At 35.0% G+C, this 18,338-nt stretch overlaps 2 protein-coding genes across 5 annotated transcripts in view; one reads left to right on the plus strand and one right to left on the minus strand.

Moving 5' to 3' along the window:
- Positions 1 to 18,338, minus strand: part of LOC131427575 (phosphopentomutase) — a 181,890-nt gene that overhangs the window by 20,779 nt on the left and 142,773 nt on the right. For 2 of the 4 annotated variants that reach the window (XM_058590898.1, XM_058590900.1), the window contains exons 3-4: positions 468 to 687; positions 147 to 409 (exon numbers count right to left, since the gene is read on the minus strand). In XM_058590898.1, the coding sequence (XP_058446881.1) occupies positions 147 to 409; positions 468 to 548 (344 nt within the window). In that variant the 5' untranslated portion in view covers positions 549 to 687. Of the gene's footprint in view, positions 1 to 146; positions 410 to 467; positions 688 to 5,319; positions 5,486 to 6,202; positions 6,327 to 18,338 lie in introns of those variants that run through there. The other 2 variants (XM_058590899.1, XM_058590901.1) reach the window with 2 other exon arrangements.
- LOC131427578 (START domain-containing protein 10-like) overlaps positions 6,965 to 18,338 on the plus strand; it is a 43,847-nt gene continuing 32,473 nt past the window's right edge. Inside the window, exon 1 of the mRNA XM_058590909.1 lies at positions 6,965 to 7,630. The gene's annotated coding sequence lies outside the window, so the exon portion shown is untranslated. The remainder of the gene's footprint in view (positions 7,631 to 18,338) is intronic.

Below are 18,338 nucleotides of genomic sequence, written 5' to 3' on the forward strand. Positions count from 1 at the left end.
TTGTGACAATAATCATAGAATTGGATGCGACGAGTAATCCATTCGTTATCATTTTCTTCAAAACATTGATAATACACTAATAAGTGAGCCATGTACTAAACTTGTTAAATCAATGACGCTTATATTGATGACAGTAGACAACTTACCTTTTGCTGTTGTAGCGCCCATCGAATCCCAGCACTACACCGCGCTTTCTATCCAACGGCGTTGGATAACATTCCAGGATGTAGTTGCAGAGCCCTTGAGCGGATTGAACAACCACCAGATCATTCATAGCATTGAAACCGGCTTGCATGACACCACGGAGACCGGCCGTCCCAAATGCAAGTCTTTGCAATAAACGTCCGCTGAGGATTTTCCATTCCTGATCCTTCACTAACAATCTTATTTCGTTCAATGTATTTTCATTCTAAACAAGATAAAATTTTATGAGCTCCACATCTCTACATTGATTTATTTGAACCTACCTTATCCCACTGAAGCCATTCAGAAATTTTCTGATCTAATTCTGGAGAGCCAGAGTCGATGTGAATTCCATCCGTTTCCATTTATATGTACACAATCGATAAATTTTACTTATTGTCCAACGAAATGAGCTTCTTTTCAAATCAAGATTCACACGGCGACTGTCGTTCGGAAACTAAAACACTTGTGCGAGCGGAGCTTCGATGGATCTATTAGAAAATTCTGCGAACAAAATGGAAAGGAAGAGAAATTAATCGCAAAATTCTGTTATGACTTGTGTTGGTTCACGAATGTAAAGTGATAAGCCTATATTAATATAAGTATAATGATCTCCCTTCCCCTTTAGAAAATGTGGAGTGCCAAGTGAAGTATTAGCCATTTTCGTTTAGTATTAGTTAGGTCCAATGGCAGAATCAAATTATTCCTTACAACATTTCTAATGCATCTCTTGGAGCTATGTTCAGAATATCGAAATAATATGTCACAGTGCCGAATAGATTAGAAATAAGCAGACTGCCCTATAGCTATCATTGAATCTTTTGAGTTAACCGCTTGATCCGCTTATCATTGAAGGCGTCTTCTTTCGTTGTATACGCTTTAAAACCTGGCGACTTGTCACTGACTATGTTAGCAAATAATCTGTTAACTGTTTCAACAGATTTTGCAGCCTATTCTTAGCGTACAGAAATGTTGCATAGCTAGTGGTAGTATACTATTGATACTAACGCAAGGACAACATTAGAAATAAGGCAATGAATACCATTGCATTCACTCATTAGTCCATAGCCTTTTATTTTAAGCTGCTTTGATAATATTTTCCATGTAGAATTAATTTTACATAAGGTTCATTCTAGACTGCTAAGTGGTGAAGCAGTTCAACATAAACTGCTATGCATTGACGAGTCGAAGACGAAAAGTAAAGAAAAATCAATGAATGGATTTTCAATAAGTAACTTTTAATGATAATGTCTTCTATTTGAAGCTCTAAGTTCACAAAGCCATCGGTATCTGGTTTTATCGTCTTCATGTCTTCTGCGAAATTATAAAATGACTTCATTTGATACATGTGATGTGTCTCTTTAAAAATAATATTTCTGCGAAATCTAGCTGAGGTGTAGATTTACTGTTCTGTTTTCTGTGTTTATTCAGCAATCATTTCTTTTGTCATGTTGTCTTCGTCAGAGCCATAAAAATGTAAAACCATTCAGGACAGAAGAAAAACCATAGTGACATACTTAAGTTTACGTTTCGTCTTCGACTCATCAGTGCGTCAGCAGATTATGTTGAACTGCTGACGCAAACCCCCGGATCAACATAATCCGCTGAGCAGACGTAAAGTTAATGCTATTTGCAAGACACTTTTTTTGTACACAAGAATCTGCTAACGCACTGATGAGTCGAAGACGAAACGTAAACTTAAGTAAAAATGGTTATGTGCACCTAGCATAAATTTGGGGGTAAAAGCAAACTTTTTCCCCTTCAAATTACCATAGTGACATAACCAGAGCCAGTAAAACCATAATTTTAACATAAAGAAGTGTTCATTCACCACTCGTATTATAAAAAAATTTGCCCTACGACTTATCAGTGCGTGAGATTTTCATGTCAAACTGTTGGTGTAATCGAGATTATCAATAATTTATTGAATTGAATTGAATTTTTTGAATTTTTACCAGTATGAGATGATCTTTAATGAACGATCCTAAGGACATTAAGAATCCTAGGGTTCGAACATACGCCAACTGTCTTGTAAAGCCAATGCATTGTACCGTCCACTTCTGCACTCAGAAATTCCATAAGTAAACTATATACGATCTCTCAGAATTTCGTAACATTTGGTAGAATCGTTCCCCATCGAAAAATTTTAGACCCGCACAGTTCGAAAAATTTTGTGATTTTAAATTTTATAAGATGCACATAAATGGAGCGTCGTATTCCACACAAATTATTCAAGAACATGTAAAGTTGTGTGATTTGAAAATTACATGGCTTGAATTCGAGTGAAATGAAAAACAAAAGATCGATAGCAGCAGAGCGACTTGAATCGAGAAACATTAGATCACAAGCACATCAGTGTTCATATCTGTTCATTGAATAATTGATACCGAGTGCAAAATTTTGTGCGAGTGGAATATTACGTTATTTGAAAAATTAAGTAGTTGTGAATTGTATCGTTTGTAGAATTCTGTCACCTTTAAAATTCATAATTTTTTCTGTGCGTATTATTTTGATTTTGTCATTAGGATGACCATTTCTATGATATGGTGGATCAAAGTCGTTTTCTTAAAAAAAAAAAAGAAATCGGTTTCGTGGCTCAAAAGTTATGATTTTTTTAATGGACAAGGCTGATGAATGTATGGTTAGAAATTTCCAATAAATTATATATCCGAAACGAAAGATAACGTATAGCTAATTTTTTATATGTCATGTAAAACTGGTATGTTTTTAGAAAAAAATCACATAGCGCCTTATGTTTGCAAACCATTAACACCATTAAAATGATATTCAATTGACGTTTTCAAACACAAAAATACAACTTTATCATATTCACATATTTTTTCCTAAAAACTTTATAATATATTAATATAATATATCGAAAACATTGGCAAAATCTGGCCAGTGGTTCGAGATATATAAGTTTAAACAAAATTTTAAATCAAATTTTGTTTTAAACTTATATTTCTTGAACCACTTTGCCGTTTGGACAACTTTTTGATATATTATAAAAATATTATATTACACATTTTTTGAGAAACAATATGTGAATATGATAAAGTTGGATTTTTGCGTTTGAAAACGTCAATTGATCGTTCCTGATTTATATTTTTTTGGAAATTTCTCACCATGCATTCATTGACCATGTCCATTAAAAAATCATAATTTTTCGAGCCACAGAACCCATTTCTTTACGTTTCATCTTAGACTCGTCGGTGCAGAGCAGTTCAAATTGAACTGCTTAGGGCAAACTTAAAAAGTTGAACTTGAACCGCTAGCAGACATATTGTAAATTTTATTTGCAAAACACTTTTTTAAGTGGCACCAGAAATGCAGGTACAAATTTCAAATATCTTCAGAGAGGGTAGCAAAAGTCTGTAAATCTAAAAAAAAAATTTGCTGTCAGCAAGTATATAAATTTCTCTATAAAGTATGATACGCTAAACCGACTTGGTGAGCAAAAAAAAACCGAAAAAAAGTTCGCGGCAATTTAATAAATCTGCAAATTTGGACGAAAGCCTGCGAAAAACTCGATTTTCAAAAGTCTGCACAACAAACAAGTGCCGACCGAAAACGTCGTTTTCGGTTAATACTGGCCGATTTACGTCTGATTACCGGTTAAAGTTGACATGTTTAAGTTAGCACTAAGCTGTTCAATTTGAACTATTCTGGACTGACGAGTCTAATTCTCAAAAAAGCCATATTGAATTTCAGAAACAAAAGTTCAAATTAAAATAAATCCAATTTTATCCAATTCTGACTTCCGATTCTGGAATTGTAGGGTGGCGAATTTTTAAAATTCAAAATGATATAGAAGATGACAATCCCGAAAAACTTTAAAGTTGGACTCAAAAATATTGCAATTGATTCGTCATATGGCCACACGAATCGGTTTGGGTTATGCTGGTTCCTGAATACCGGCTCAGGAAGTACCGTAAATTACTCCAAACTCCAAAGTGGAAATTACTTCGACATGTCATGGAATGTTTAATCGATTGTTACACTTTTAGATTCAAATTCGATCCGATTTGCAGTTTCGACATTACAGAGTAATGAGTGATTAAAATCTCAAATTGCCACTTAAAACGACGGACATTAGAATAATATCATGAAAACTGAGACTACGAAGAATATTCATGCAAAAAACACATGCGGATTGATAAAAAAAAAGGTATCATCTCACTGCTAGGTGGATTAAGCACGTTTTTCCATTGTTTTTGCACATTTCAATTTGTTACTCCTGAACCGGAAGTTCGAATTGAATAAAATTCAATAGCAGACTTGGAATCTTAGTTTGTAAAAATTGGCCCAGCCATCTCCGAGAAAATCAAATGCATATTTGGGGACGGGTATAGCACGATGGGTAAGTCGATGCCTTTCACGCAGCCCGCCTGGGTTCGATTCCCAACCCCGCACATAGGGTCAGAAAGTTTTTCTGGCCCGAAGAGGCGAATGACATTAATGTTAAAACCTCTATAATTAAAAAAAAAAAAAAAAAAAAAAAAAAAAAAATGCATATTTTTGTTACAGTGAGAAAATGAAACTCAACACGAAAATACTTTTGAATATTGTTTTATTAGATCAAGAATTTACATGCTAATACATTAATAGCAAGTCCAATCCCCTTCAGCGTTCATAATGGCTTGACACTTTCGAGGCATACTTTGAGCGAAATTTTGCGCGTATTCTTCTGAAAACGACCTCCAAATTTTTGAATTCGGCGAACAAGCTGTTTTAAATTGTGTGGTCGATTTTTCCCCCGATTTTAATTTGAGCCCAAACATTCTCATCGTTTCTTGGCATCGGGCGACTGAGAGGGCCAATGCAAGGTCACGACACCATTTTATTCCTTTGCCCATTCAAGACATTTTTGCACATATTTTTCACCCAACATCGGTTTTTGCAAAGTACTTCTAAATTTAAAATTATTAGCGATCAAATGTCTGCGAACAGTTCCGTACGATACATTTAAACCTTTTTTGGTCAATTTTGAAGCACATCCGCGTAATGATAATGTTGGATTCTTCAAAAACAGGACACAAATCACTTTTTCGTCTTTTTCCGGCAATACACCGACAGAGCCGTGATTTGGAAAGTTGTCTACATTTTTCACCTCTTTATAACGATTCACCCACTTACTCACAAACTGTTTCGGCTTTTTAATGTATTTCGCCGCGGCAGCTTGCGTCATTTTGGGACCTTTCGGGTGCGAACACAAAAAACTGCTCCGAAGCGCGTAGCTGAAATCGAATTGTAAACAATAGTCAACTGATTTATTCTCGCATTTCACCAAGGACACTACTGCCCTCTGTGTTAAAAAAAATATCACACAATTCCACTTTACCGATCGCGCGTAATCGTGACCACGCTCTTATGTAACAGACTATATATACACACACATATACAGACATTTTGCGTACTCGACGAACTGAGTCGAATGATATATGATAATCGGCACTCCGGGCCTTGGTTTCGAACTGCTTTGAGCAATCACACAAATACGTGATTACCCGCTAATTGGAGACGTTGCGTATATCATTTTTTTGTAATAAGAGAAAATATAGACGAGCTTCCATCGTGAGTGAAACTCACTTTGTTGATTTGAATTTTAAACACCTGTGGATAGAAGAGAGTTCCTGCATAACGCATCAGCACAGATGATGGAATATCTTCGGGTTTAGCGTTCGATAGTTTCAACTTGTGCATTGCTACTTTTTCAATCACTTGTTTACCAACCAGTGATATCCTGTTCAGGATATATAGGACTCATTCAGGACTCATAACCGCAAAGTTTTTATAAGTCTAGTGAAATACATATGAATGAAACAACATACATGTGAAAACATTATACGATCCAAAGATAGTCCAAAAACGATTGCATGTCAATTGTCGCTAATCAACTCGACGAATAAATTAGTTGGTGGAGAAACAATCAATAAAAATCTGACCTGCATGCTGAATAACTAGCCTCAAAACAACTTAGGCGGAACTTGAATTATTTGTTAATTTTCAGAATATCTACCTGTGATTTCTGGAGCCTCAAAAATAACTAATCTAGATTTGTTGATAACACCGGGAGAAAAAACAACTTCTGACAGACAATATAAACATCAGTGCCACAATTTGTGAAAATACGAAGCATGCGCCTTCGATGCGTTATGAAGGTTCACAGATGATAACGCTTGAAACCTACGGAGAGTTGCCAACTGTTCGGGAAGGGATAGGATCTTATTTGTATGGTTAACCGTCACGAGGAAACATACAACCAAATCGAATTGTCTATTATCGAGGGGAACACTATTGATTTTCCATTTTCATTCGGTGAAGTACTAATCAGGGAAACGATATCATTGAAAGATATTACATTTAAGATTCAAGAAATTATTTCGAAATCTTATTGCACTACACCAGTGCTACACGTTTTCTGCACCGATACCACTGGTGTAGCACTCATCAAAAGTTTGGTGTAGCTCTGTGCAATGGAATCGTCAATTGTAGTCAATGGTTACTGTTTATTTTTTCGTCATTTTTGTTCGTTTATTCATGCCTCATTGTAGCACTGCACCGGTGTAGTGCAAATCAAAAACGAAAACGCTATTAGATTGTACACATTGTGAAATCAGAATCTGAATCGATTTTTGAAATATCTTTCAAATTGAATTGGTTTTAGGGAGCTCAGTAGCCCAGTACACCCGAAGGTATTGATAGTAACGCCTTTTTCCGTTGCTATCTTGGGAACCCTATAGATTGCTATGACAGTTGGCTTCAATGTTTCGCGAATACTTTTGACAAAAAAACGTATAAGTTTGTAGGCTCACGCAATGCCATCCTCGTGACTTCGTTCGGGTCTTCTCGTTCAGTATCAATCTAGCCTTACTCTTCGCTTGACATAAATTTCCTCAGTTAGGCGGTAATTTTTTGCGCATGATTCCAATACATGTATTTTTCGTCCCATATAACTCACCGAAAAAGTAGGAAACTGTGCTTACGTTTGACATAAATTTTTCTTCTGCCATTGTTTGTTGTTTACTTAGTCATGTGAGAAAAATCGTGAAAACGGTAATGCAATACAGAAAATTTTGTTGAAAAATTAAGGTGCTATTATCTTATGCTGTTGAAAATCCGCAGAACTTATTGCTATAAAAAAATAATTAAAATACAGCAATGAAGTAAGTAATATCATTACAGCAGTGCAGGAACACTAACCGATGTCAGGGTGTGTGTGTAATGTTAGGTTGTGTTCGTAGTGATGTGAGTGTGATATCAATTCTCAAATGCACTAGCGGCAAGTAAAGCAATTTTTTCGAACATGAAACCTAATCCAGCGCTCTGATTTCCGGAACACTACGACAGTGTATCACACAAAACTGATAGCATAAAGTAAAACGTTAACTTTGTATACTAGAAAATCAAATAAAAAAGAAGAGCATAAAGGGGAAATTACACTAAGGTAAGCATAAATGTTTACATGCATTGAATACAACGTTGTCACACCATATGTTCCATACCATTACCTACAGTGGAAACCACTCTCAATGAATGTATGTATGAATGAAGACAAAAGTTTATCCCTGATGTTCGTAACTGTTGTTTGAAGATTTCAAGGGCGCGTTGATTGTCGAACCTGGTCAAGGTATCGTACGAATTCACGCTGTGCACAAACAAAAATCTTTGCAGAAGTTATTCCATATTCCATAACAGTAAAAGATATTACAAGTTTACTTAGCATTAACCTATCGAGCATTAAGTATTATTGAGATTTGCGGTACTCACGATTAAAGTGATACACTTGCTCGATAGAAAAAGTAATAGTAGCTGTCGTCAATTGTTTTTCGAAAATCAGAGAAATTTTAACAAATTATTGATCGCGCAACCAACTGCATTATCTTTGGTTTCGTTAATAGATTTTACATTGAATTGGACATTTTCGTGAAGCCTCGATTCGAAAACTTCAAATTTTCTATCAATTCTGTTTAATATTTCGAAAATTAATTATCCAATCGTAAATGGAATTTACTCACTCAGATGATGTTGCAATCTCAGCAAGTAATTTTAAACCGATTCCTCAGCAAAATGTGCTGAGCAAAATTGAGTTTGTTACACTCTTTTGTCGTTTTCGCTTGAGAAAACTGAAACAAACCCAGAGTAGTTTCATCAGACAAACACTTTTCACGAAACTGTATTTGGTTTTCACTTGGTAACGGGGGTTTGAGCAAGCCTGATCTAGAACCCAGGCTCGAATTTGACTCGAATTTCAGTTCAACAACGTTGAAACTAGGTCCGAAACTAGCTTCGAACAAACGGTTTGACAGCAGTTAGGGTGGAAACTGGGTTAGGTTTGGCATCAAACAAAGACGACATTAAATTGAGATCAGTTCTCAGCTGTTCAAATCTCGGTAAGTAATTTTTTCAGTAATCATGTTTCATCACAGCAGTGCATTTACGATGCTGTCAACTAATGTTTATTTATGCTGATATATTAGTAGAATTAAAATATTCGGTAATTCGGCTGTTCAAAACTCACCAAAAGATGCAAAAATAACCGAACGAAATTTAGTGTGTAGCAATTATTATTCCAAACCAACGAGATAACTAGAAAAACCATTTTTGGCTAACGATTTGGCTGGTTGCATCGAAACTAATTTGAAAATTAGCCTATATTGAAATGTCGTTATCAGAGCTGCAAATTATCAATCATGTCAAATGACCTTAACCCACCCACCCCATAGAATCAAAATTTCACATTTTCACAGACTTTTCCCTATCTTATTTATCTATTGGAAAAAATTCCCACTGATAAAGCAAATAATACCCATTTTACATCAGTGATGTCCGAGCTCAGAACACGAGTTGCTCTATACTTGCTGTGTGTGCCTATGAAGCTCATGTCTCCGTTCTTTTTTTAAATGATATATAATTTTTAGGCACACAGTGTCCGCTCTTGTCTTGTCTCTTGTCAGTAGGTGGACTACACAAATCAATATTATTGTCAATCCAAATGATTAGTGGCTTTCACATGAGGTGATATTAAGGAGCAAGACTCTTTGCAAGAGTATGAGTAATGTCAACAATGTGTGCGTAAAAACAAATTCCGGCACTTCTTTTCCTGATGTTAATCAACAAATCTTCCATATAGTTGAAAAATAAATCAATCAGTTCATTCTGCTTGCAATTCAAGAAAAGCGAGAATTTTAGTCTAAAACTCTTCTGTTTTCCTTAAAACTGCTCGAGAAAAATTATTTCAGTTTCAGTATATGGATTTTTGCGATATAAAGATTTACGTAAAGTAAACCCACAAAATAGAAACCTTTAATTTTACACGCGAAAGGCAATGGATATGAAATGTTGTCGTAAAATTATTTATTTTTCCGGAAAACTGTAATTTTTTGTAACAAAAAATATTTAGTTTTGTTTATTTTGTATAGCGCAATCTAATACAAATGCTTTGGAGCAGTGTTGCTAGCTTTGTGATTAGATAATTAAAATCTACATTCATGAAATGTAAGCAATTTTCCATCAAACGTTGGTGAAAATAGATCAAAACTGATATTTCATCCAAAAAGTCAGGCTTAACATTCATTTGAGAATAAATTATTGTTAAAACAGTTTGTTTGAAACTCAATCGTACAAGCCACTTTGATAAACTGGTTGCACTGCATATATGAATACAGTGGCGTACCGAGGAAATTTGGCGCCCGGGGCAAAATAAGAGTTTTGCCGTCCCCATCGTTGGATTAGTGAGCAAAAAAAGCAAAACACCCAACACACCTCCACCCACACAGGATAATTCAGCATTAAGTTCCATGAACAATAGAGTACTTATTATATAAATTATATGAAAGTGCAAATAATTTCACAATTCATACTTCGTTCTACGAATTTGTGTTATAGTGTCCTTGTTTGAACAAGAAAAGTCTTATAAACTTATAAACGGACATTAATTATGAAAAGTCAGTATTCATTATTATTAATATCATTTATTTTACCCCGAAAGTCAGCATTCAGTATTGTAAATCCTTCATCAATACGTCACTCCCATTTGAATGAACACTATTATTCATCATCAATAGCACAGTCAAAACGTCGAGTATTGCCAATCATATCAACTCATGTGAAAGCCTTTAATCATTTGTATTGACAATAATATTGATTTGTGTAGCATTAGCATTAGAGACCGCCCGTGTGTTGCTACTCCGTTATTGATCTGGACCAATTGAGATTGCAAAATGATTTTTTGAAGTAACATGTTTGGGAATAACACATTGTTTCACACTGTGCAAACTGTATTGAACCATGCATGCTGATCAATACCGACGCCGGCCACGTCCGAATGCAGATCTACTTGGGAGGGAAAGGATTGTTAGTTCGATGCATGTTGCTACTAAGAACCGAGGAATCCTCTGCATTCCCACATGCATCACAGGAGAGGATACTTTGTTAGTAAATGTTTTAATAATGTTATCATGTGTTTATTGCTCTGGGTAGCCGGCTACCAAGAATGTTTTAAAGTATTATCGTTTTATGTGTTACTTTGTGCTGGCAATATAATGCACGAAACAGTCAATCTCCGAAATTGACAAAACTCCGGACAGCCGGCTGTCGAGTATGCAGTCACTCGTTTATGCATCTACCTTTCGCGTTTTTTTTAGTCATGCAAAAAAACACATTCGGATTGATAAAAAAAGGTATCATCTCACTGCTAGGTGGATTAAGCACGTTTTTATAAATGAAACTACGTGATACAAAATAAACGAGCGAATAGGATTTAGACAAAAAAGTTGATTCATTGCATTGAAATATTCTAAACAGTTATTATAAAATCATTTTAAATCACCAAACAAAGGTCAACAGACTTCACACGCGTCTTGATTCTTTATTATTTCCGCTTTATTATTTTAATTATTTATTAAAATTATTAATTGGTTATATTAGTTGATCTGGGCAGCCGGCTACCGAGAAAAATATTAATTTACTGTTTGAAATATTAATATCAAGTGTTTTTTACTATGTATTCAATATACCGATACATGTCATCTCTGTTATTAACTTTGTAATATAAAAGGATTTGCGCAATGGTTGATTTTTATCATTCATTTTATAATCCTGAAAGACAATCAATAACATGGAAGAAGAAATCATTCCTAATAAAACTTTTCTACGAAGCTAGACGGAAATTGATAGGTTGAATAAAGAGATGATTTAGTAAAATAGAGTAATCAGAAGTAAAACATTGAAAATATCTGATAACTGAAAGGAAAAAGAAACTCCTGTAATTGTCGCCTTTTACGACATGGAAGCAGGAACCCAGTGGATCTATTCTTGGTTCATTTTTTTTCCGCCGGATTCCACACGGCATCTAGGCTGGTACAGTCCGGAGAGAGCTAATAGGTACTATCAATCTCCTAGTGGACCCCAGCCCCTTATTGACAATAATATTGATTTGTGTAGTCCACAAACAAGACAAGAGCGGACACTGTGTGGCTAAAAATTATATTATATTATTGAATAAAAAAAGAACGGAGTCAGCACATGAGCCAGCACATGAGTCAGCTCACGAGCTAGAACCCAATCCAGCATATGAGCCAGAAGCAGAGCCGCAAATTGTCAGTCATGTCAAATGACCTTGACAGACTGACTAAAATCATCTTCAACTATAATCGGTACGGTCAAAGCGTCTGTCAAATGAGATACTCGATAGTTCTATGACCAAGTAGAAGTAAACTCAGTCAAAGACAGACGACTTTTTCGTTTTCTCTCATTCTCCTATTCCCTGTTGAAGTAAAAAAAATCCCTGAGAGTACTAACATAAACAAAAATTGATAAAGTTCATTGTTCTTTGCAAAAAGTCACTTCGGACTTCGAAGTTTATTGGTGTAAATGAATTTAATTCAATGTTTATGCTGCTTGATTAATATTTAGTCACATCGTAATCAAGCAGTGACAGGAGAAATGAAGATAATATCAATCGCATCGGCAGTTAATGAGCGTCCTGGTGAGTGTAATATCAAGAGAATTTAAGTTCTGACAGATCGACTCTTAGACACTCAATATCTGATGATTACTTTGTAAGTCCAACTTTTTCTAATTTCTTGAAAAACCTCTTGTAAATGTACAGAAGATACTGGCAAAACCAATCACCCCAATGTTCTCTATAAATTCTCACGCTACTTTTTTACATTCAGTACATCCACAACTGAGCGATGCTTTTTACCAATGATATTGTTCATTTATGTCTGGACCCTACTAGTGATTAGGAGAACACAGGTTCGAATCCTACTTTTTGCCAACGTTTTCTCTACATTTTCAAGTAGTTTTTCGTTTCCTAGTTAAAAAAGCTAAGGTTTTTTTTACCTTTTTTTATATATATAAAAAATAGGTATAGAATTCGCTCAAACTTTCGAAGAATTCTCCGAGGCTCGGAGGGCCGAATGTCATATACCAATCGATTCAGCTCGACATACTGAACAAATGTCCGCGTGTGTGTATGTTGTCAACAAAGAGGTCGAGATCTCAGAGATGGCTGGACCGATTTTGATCAAACTAGTCGCAAATGAAAGGTATTTCCGTCACCCAGAACGTTATTAAGTGGTTTTGAGATCGGATGTTTACTTTTTGAGTTATATAAAGTTTTGTGTCCAAATTTTCAGTTTTTTGACAGTTTCTGTCACATTTGACCTTGAAAACAGGATATGTTTTCAGACTTAGATTCCGCACGGTAATAGCTATCCAACAAGCCATAGATTGTTCAAATCCGTCCATTTTTAACGGAGATATCGACATTTTTGTGTAAGCGACTTTTTACCCTATTCCAGCAGTAGAAGCTTTGAGCGCTGTATGGCAAAGACATGCTTGGGAGCAACGTGAAACACGATTTTTTATACTGTTAAATACAATTATTTCTAAGTACCAAAAAGACTGTGTACAATATCCTTTTTCATGACCTATTTCAGTTTTAGTGGTATTCAGTGTTCGATTCGGATTTAATTCGCACTACGATTTCTCAAAGATGTTTATACTGATTTTCAAACATTTTGAAACAAATGTAAACTAAACAGCTACTCAGGTGAATTTATCTGACTTCGGCTACACCGATTTTCGAATTCCGGTTCCAGTATCGAATCGTTTCTCAAAGCTCAATCGTTTTCTAAAAAAAGCCAGATCTACAAAGACAAAATTAATTACTATTATCCAATTCTGACTTCCAATTCTGGAATTACACGATGATGAATTTTTAAAATTCAAACCGGTATAGAAAATGACAATCCCGAAAAGCTTAAAAGTTGGACTCCAAACTATTGCAATTGTTTCGTCATATGGCCATACGAATCGGTTTGGGTTATGCTGGTTCCTGACTACCGGCCTTGGAAGTACCTTTTTTTTTATTATTTTTTTAAATAACTATTTATTGGAATATGAGTTAAAATTAAATTATTAAGATTTAAATTGGGTGTTCACCCACAAGTGATGACTTTTCAGCCCTATTATATATATGATTTGGTTATTACCATGAGGACATTATTTGCTTCCGCAATTCTGAGATTTTTGTGTAGGGAAAATTCTAAACCTACTTGTATTGTGTAATGGGGAAAAGGAACTTATATACTAACTTACTAACTAGTAATACAGAGAGCGAATCGATTCAATTGAAGATTGCATCGATTTTTGTCGGAATTTGCTTATAATATTATGTGACATTACATCTAATGGTTCTATATTTGTGAGTCTGTGTAACTCATTTGTACTAAACCAGGGAGGACGCTTCAAAATCATTTTCAGAATTTTATTCTGAATCCTTTGAAGCGTTTTCTTCCTGGTGGAACAACAGCTTGACCAAATTGGTACCGCATAAAGCATGGCTGGTCTGAAAATTTGTTTATAAATTAACAATTTATTTTTTAGACAGAGCTTAGAATTTCTGTTTATAAGAGGATATAAACATTTAATATATTTATTACACTTTGCCTGGATTCCTTCAATGTGATCCTTGAAAGTGAGTTTTTTGTCATACGTTAAACCTAAGTATTTAGCTTGATCAGACCATGTCAATTCCAAGCCATTCAATTTGAGAATGTGATTATTGTTTGGTTTAAGAAAAGAAGCTCTTGGCTTATGAGGAAAAATAATTAATTGCGTTTTTGCTGCATTTGGTTTAATTTTCCATTTTGACAGATAATCACTGAAAATATTTAAACTTCTTTGTAGGCGACTGCAGATCACTCTTAGATTTCTACCTGTGGCTAACAGACTTGTGTCGTCACAGAATAGCGATTTCTGACAACCAACGGGTAGATTTGGAAGATCAGAAGTGAAAATATTATACAAGATTGGAGCTACGCTCGAACCCTGCGGAACACCGGCTCGTACGGGTAGCAATTCAGATTTACAATTCTGATAGCTAACCTGAAGAGTACGATCAGTTAAATAATTTTGAATCATTTTGATCAAATAAATAGGAAACTGGAAATCAGACATTTTTGCTATTAAACCTTTGTGCCAAACACTGTCGAATGCTTTTTCTATGTCTAGAAGAGCAACTCCAGTGGATAACCCAGAAGATTTATTTGATTTTATCATGTTCGTTACTCTGACAAGTTGATGAGTAGTTGAATGTTCATGACGAAATCCAAACTGCTCTGGTAAAAAAATTGAATTCTCATTTATATGAGTCATCATTCTCAACAAGATAATTTTTTCAAAAAGTTTACTGATAGAAGAAAGTAAGCTAATTGGTCGATAACTTGATGTTTCTGCTGGGTTTTTATCAGGTTTCAGGATAGGAATTACTTTAGCGTTTTTCCATCTTTTTGGGAAGTAAGCTAATGAAAAACACTTGTTGAAAATTTTAACCAGGAGTCTCAAGGCAACATCGGGAAGATTTTTAATAAGAATATTAAAAATTCCATCATTACCAGGAGCCTTCATGTTTTTGAGTTTCCTAATAATTGATTTAATTTCATCAAAATTCGTCTCAATAATGTCATCGTGTGGTAACACTTGGGTTGAAATATGATCATATTTCAGTGAGACTTCATTTTCAATAGGACTCACAACGTTCAAATTAAAATTGTGGACACTCTCGAACTGCTGGGCAAGTTTTTGAGCTTTCTCGCCATTTGTAAGAAGTATTTGATTTCCTTCCTTGAGAGCAGGAATTGGTTTCTGAGGTTTCTTAAGAACCTTAGAAAGTTTCCAGAAAGGTTTAGAATATGGTTTAATTTGTTCAACTTCTTTAGCGAAATTTTCATGTCGCAAAAGAGTAAATCTATGTTTAATTTCTTTTTGTAAATCCTTAACTATGTTTTTCATAGCAGGATCACGAGAACGTGATATTGTCGGCGACGAACATTCTTCAACCGAATGAGCAGTTGAAGATTGTCATCGATGATAGGAGAATTTAATTTAGTTTGAGCTTTGGGAACTGAAAGATTTCTAGCTTCGATAATATAATGATTCAAATTATCAATTGCTGTGTCGATGTCCGCAGAATTTTCTAAAATAGTTTCATGATCCACATGATTTTCAATGTGAGATCTGTAATCCAACCAATTAGCTCTATGATAGTTGAAAATAGAACTAATTGGATTAATTATAGCTTCGTTGGAAAGTCTGAATGTTACTGGAAGATGATCTGAGTCAAAGTCAGCATGTGTAATCGGTTCACTACAAATGTGACTTTGATCTGTTAGAACCAGATCAATTGTAGACGGGTTTTTCACTGAAGAGAAACAAGTCGGATTACTGGGATGAAGAACTGTGAAGTAACCAGCTGAGAGTTGATTATGAAGTATTTTACCATTACTGTTATTTTGCCTACAATTCCACTGGACATGCTTAGCATTTAAGTCCCCTATTACGAAAAATTTCGATCGATATCTTGTAAGTTTTTGCAAATCGCCTTTAAAGAAATTTAATTGTTCGCCGGTGCATTGGAATGGCAAATATGCTCCAGCGATGAAATAAATTCCATGAATGGTTTCAACTTCGATTCCCAAGCTTTCAATAACTTTAGTATTGAAAGAAGGTAAAATTCGATGTTTAATTTGCCGTTGGACAAAAATGGCAACTCCACCACCCATTCCAGTAAACCTGTCAAATCGATGAACCACATAATGTGGATTACTTTTCAATTTGACATTTGGTTTAAGAAAAGTTTCTGTCACAATGGCAATATGGATTTTGTGAACTTCGAGAAAATTATAAAATTCATCTTCACTCGATTTCAAAGATCGAGCATTCCAATTTAAAATATTCAAATATTTATTTAACATCACTGTTAAATTTTAAATTCATTATAATATTATTTGCAAATTGCCATCCGATTTGAAATGCTTCAAAAAGAGATGAAGTCGAATTCATTTGGATGATCATTTGAAAAAGTTGATCTTGTAGGTAGATCATTTTATTTTCAGTTATATCGCCTAAATCGACTTCATTTAAAGAAGCGAATGGCATTGAAGGAATATTTGTAGGTAGACTGCCATTAGAAGAAGGTGATTTGGCCGGTCTACCTATTAATAAATTGTTTTCATTAGGATTATTTACATTAGAAGAAATTTGTGGTAGTTTTCTACCTAATATACCAGCATAACTGACATTAGAAGAAGATGATGACGTGGTCGATCTACCTGTCAATAAATTGTTTTCGTTAGAAGACGAATTGGCAGGCGTACCTGTTTTTTGTTTTAAATTCGAAGAAATCAGTGCCTTAGAAGAATTAGGCGTGGCATTTGTAACGGTTTTTTGATTTACAGGTATGTTCTGTAAATTTAAGGTCGTTGGTTTGACTTGTTGTCTAAGCGAACGAGCGTTTAAAATTTTTTCCCTGACAGGACATTTCAAATAATTGGATTTATGATTTCCATTGCAATTTGAACATGAAAATTTATCAGTGGTTTCATTTATTGGACAAACGTCTTTCGAATGCGATTTACCACAATTCAAACACCGTATATCCATATGACAATTTTTGGTTCCATGACCGAAGCCTTGGCAACGACGACATTGCGTTAAGTTTGCAATACGATTATGCCGCTTATAATGTTCCCAATGAATTTTAATGTGGGAAATGAAACGTACTTTTTCTAAAGTTTTCAAATTGTTTACATCACTTCGATTGAAGTGTATTAGGTAAAGTTCATGGGAAATTCCAGAGCGTGGTTTAGAAGTACCATTCGCTCTTTTTTTCATAAGTATTACTTGGGAAGGGGCAAAACCAAGCAATTCTTTTAGTTCATTTTTAATTTCATCAATACTTAGATCATTTGATAATCCTTTCAAGACAGCCTTGAAGGGTCTGTCTGATTTTATATCATATGAATAAAATTTATGAAGTTTCTCGGACAAATATCGAATAAGACGTTCGTATTCATCCAATCCATCCACCAAGACTCGACATTCTCCTCTTCGTCCGATTTGAAATGAGACTTTTACTTCCGGGAGAAAAGTAGAAAGCTCAGTACGGAATGCTTTGAAGTCGGAAATCATCACCGTCACTGGTGGCATAGATTGATGTTTCTTCCCAGAACGACAAGCGTCCATTTTGGGAATTTTTGAAGAATTTTCTTCTATGTCGCTGCAATCGGATTCAGGAAGAATCTCGTAAATATTGTTAGACGGCATAGGATCAGCGGAAGGGAAATCCGTCCGTTGTCTTTTAATTTTACATTCAGATTCTATAATATCGTGAATGTTATTAGAAAAATGTTGAATAGTGGATTGTGATTTATTCCGTATTGAATTATTTTTAGCCTTAGGCTTGTTGCCTTTCCAATTGGACGCAGGCATTTTTGTAATGAATGAAATTTTAAATTAAATTAACTAGGCTAAATTAGTCTTCAATTAGACTCCTAGCTAGCCTTAAAAAAGGCTGATTAATTTCTTAGTCACTCTAATATCACTCTTTGTATCACTTAGTCACTTAGTTAGTGATTCAGGTAGTCTTGAAAAAGACTGAAGCCTTGAATCAATGAAACTCTAGGTAACCAGAAAAAAATTCCAGGAGCCAAGAGCTATACGCGTGCGGTGCGAACGACTGTTCAACACCGACTGATGGAAGTACCTTAAATTACCGTAAACTCTAACGTGGAACTTACTCCGACATATCATGGAATGTTCAATCGATTGTCACACTTTTAGATTCAAATTCGATCCGATTTGCA

The sequence above is a fragment of the Malaya genurostris genome, chromosome 2 (genome assembly GCF_030247185.1).
Source record: "Malaya genurostris strain Urasoe2022 chromosome 2, Malgen_1.1, whole genome shotgun sequence".
Taxonomy (NCBI): domain Eukaryota; kingdom Metazoa; phylum Arthropoda; class Insecta; order Diptera; family Culicidae; genus Malaya; species Malaya genurostris.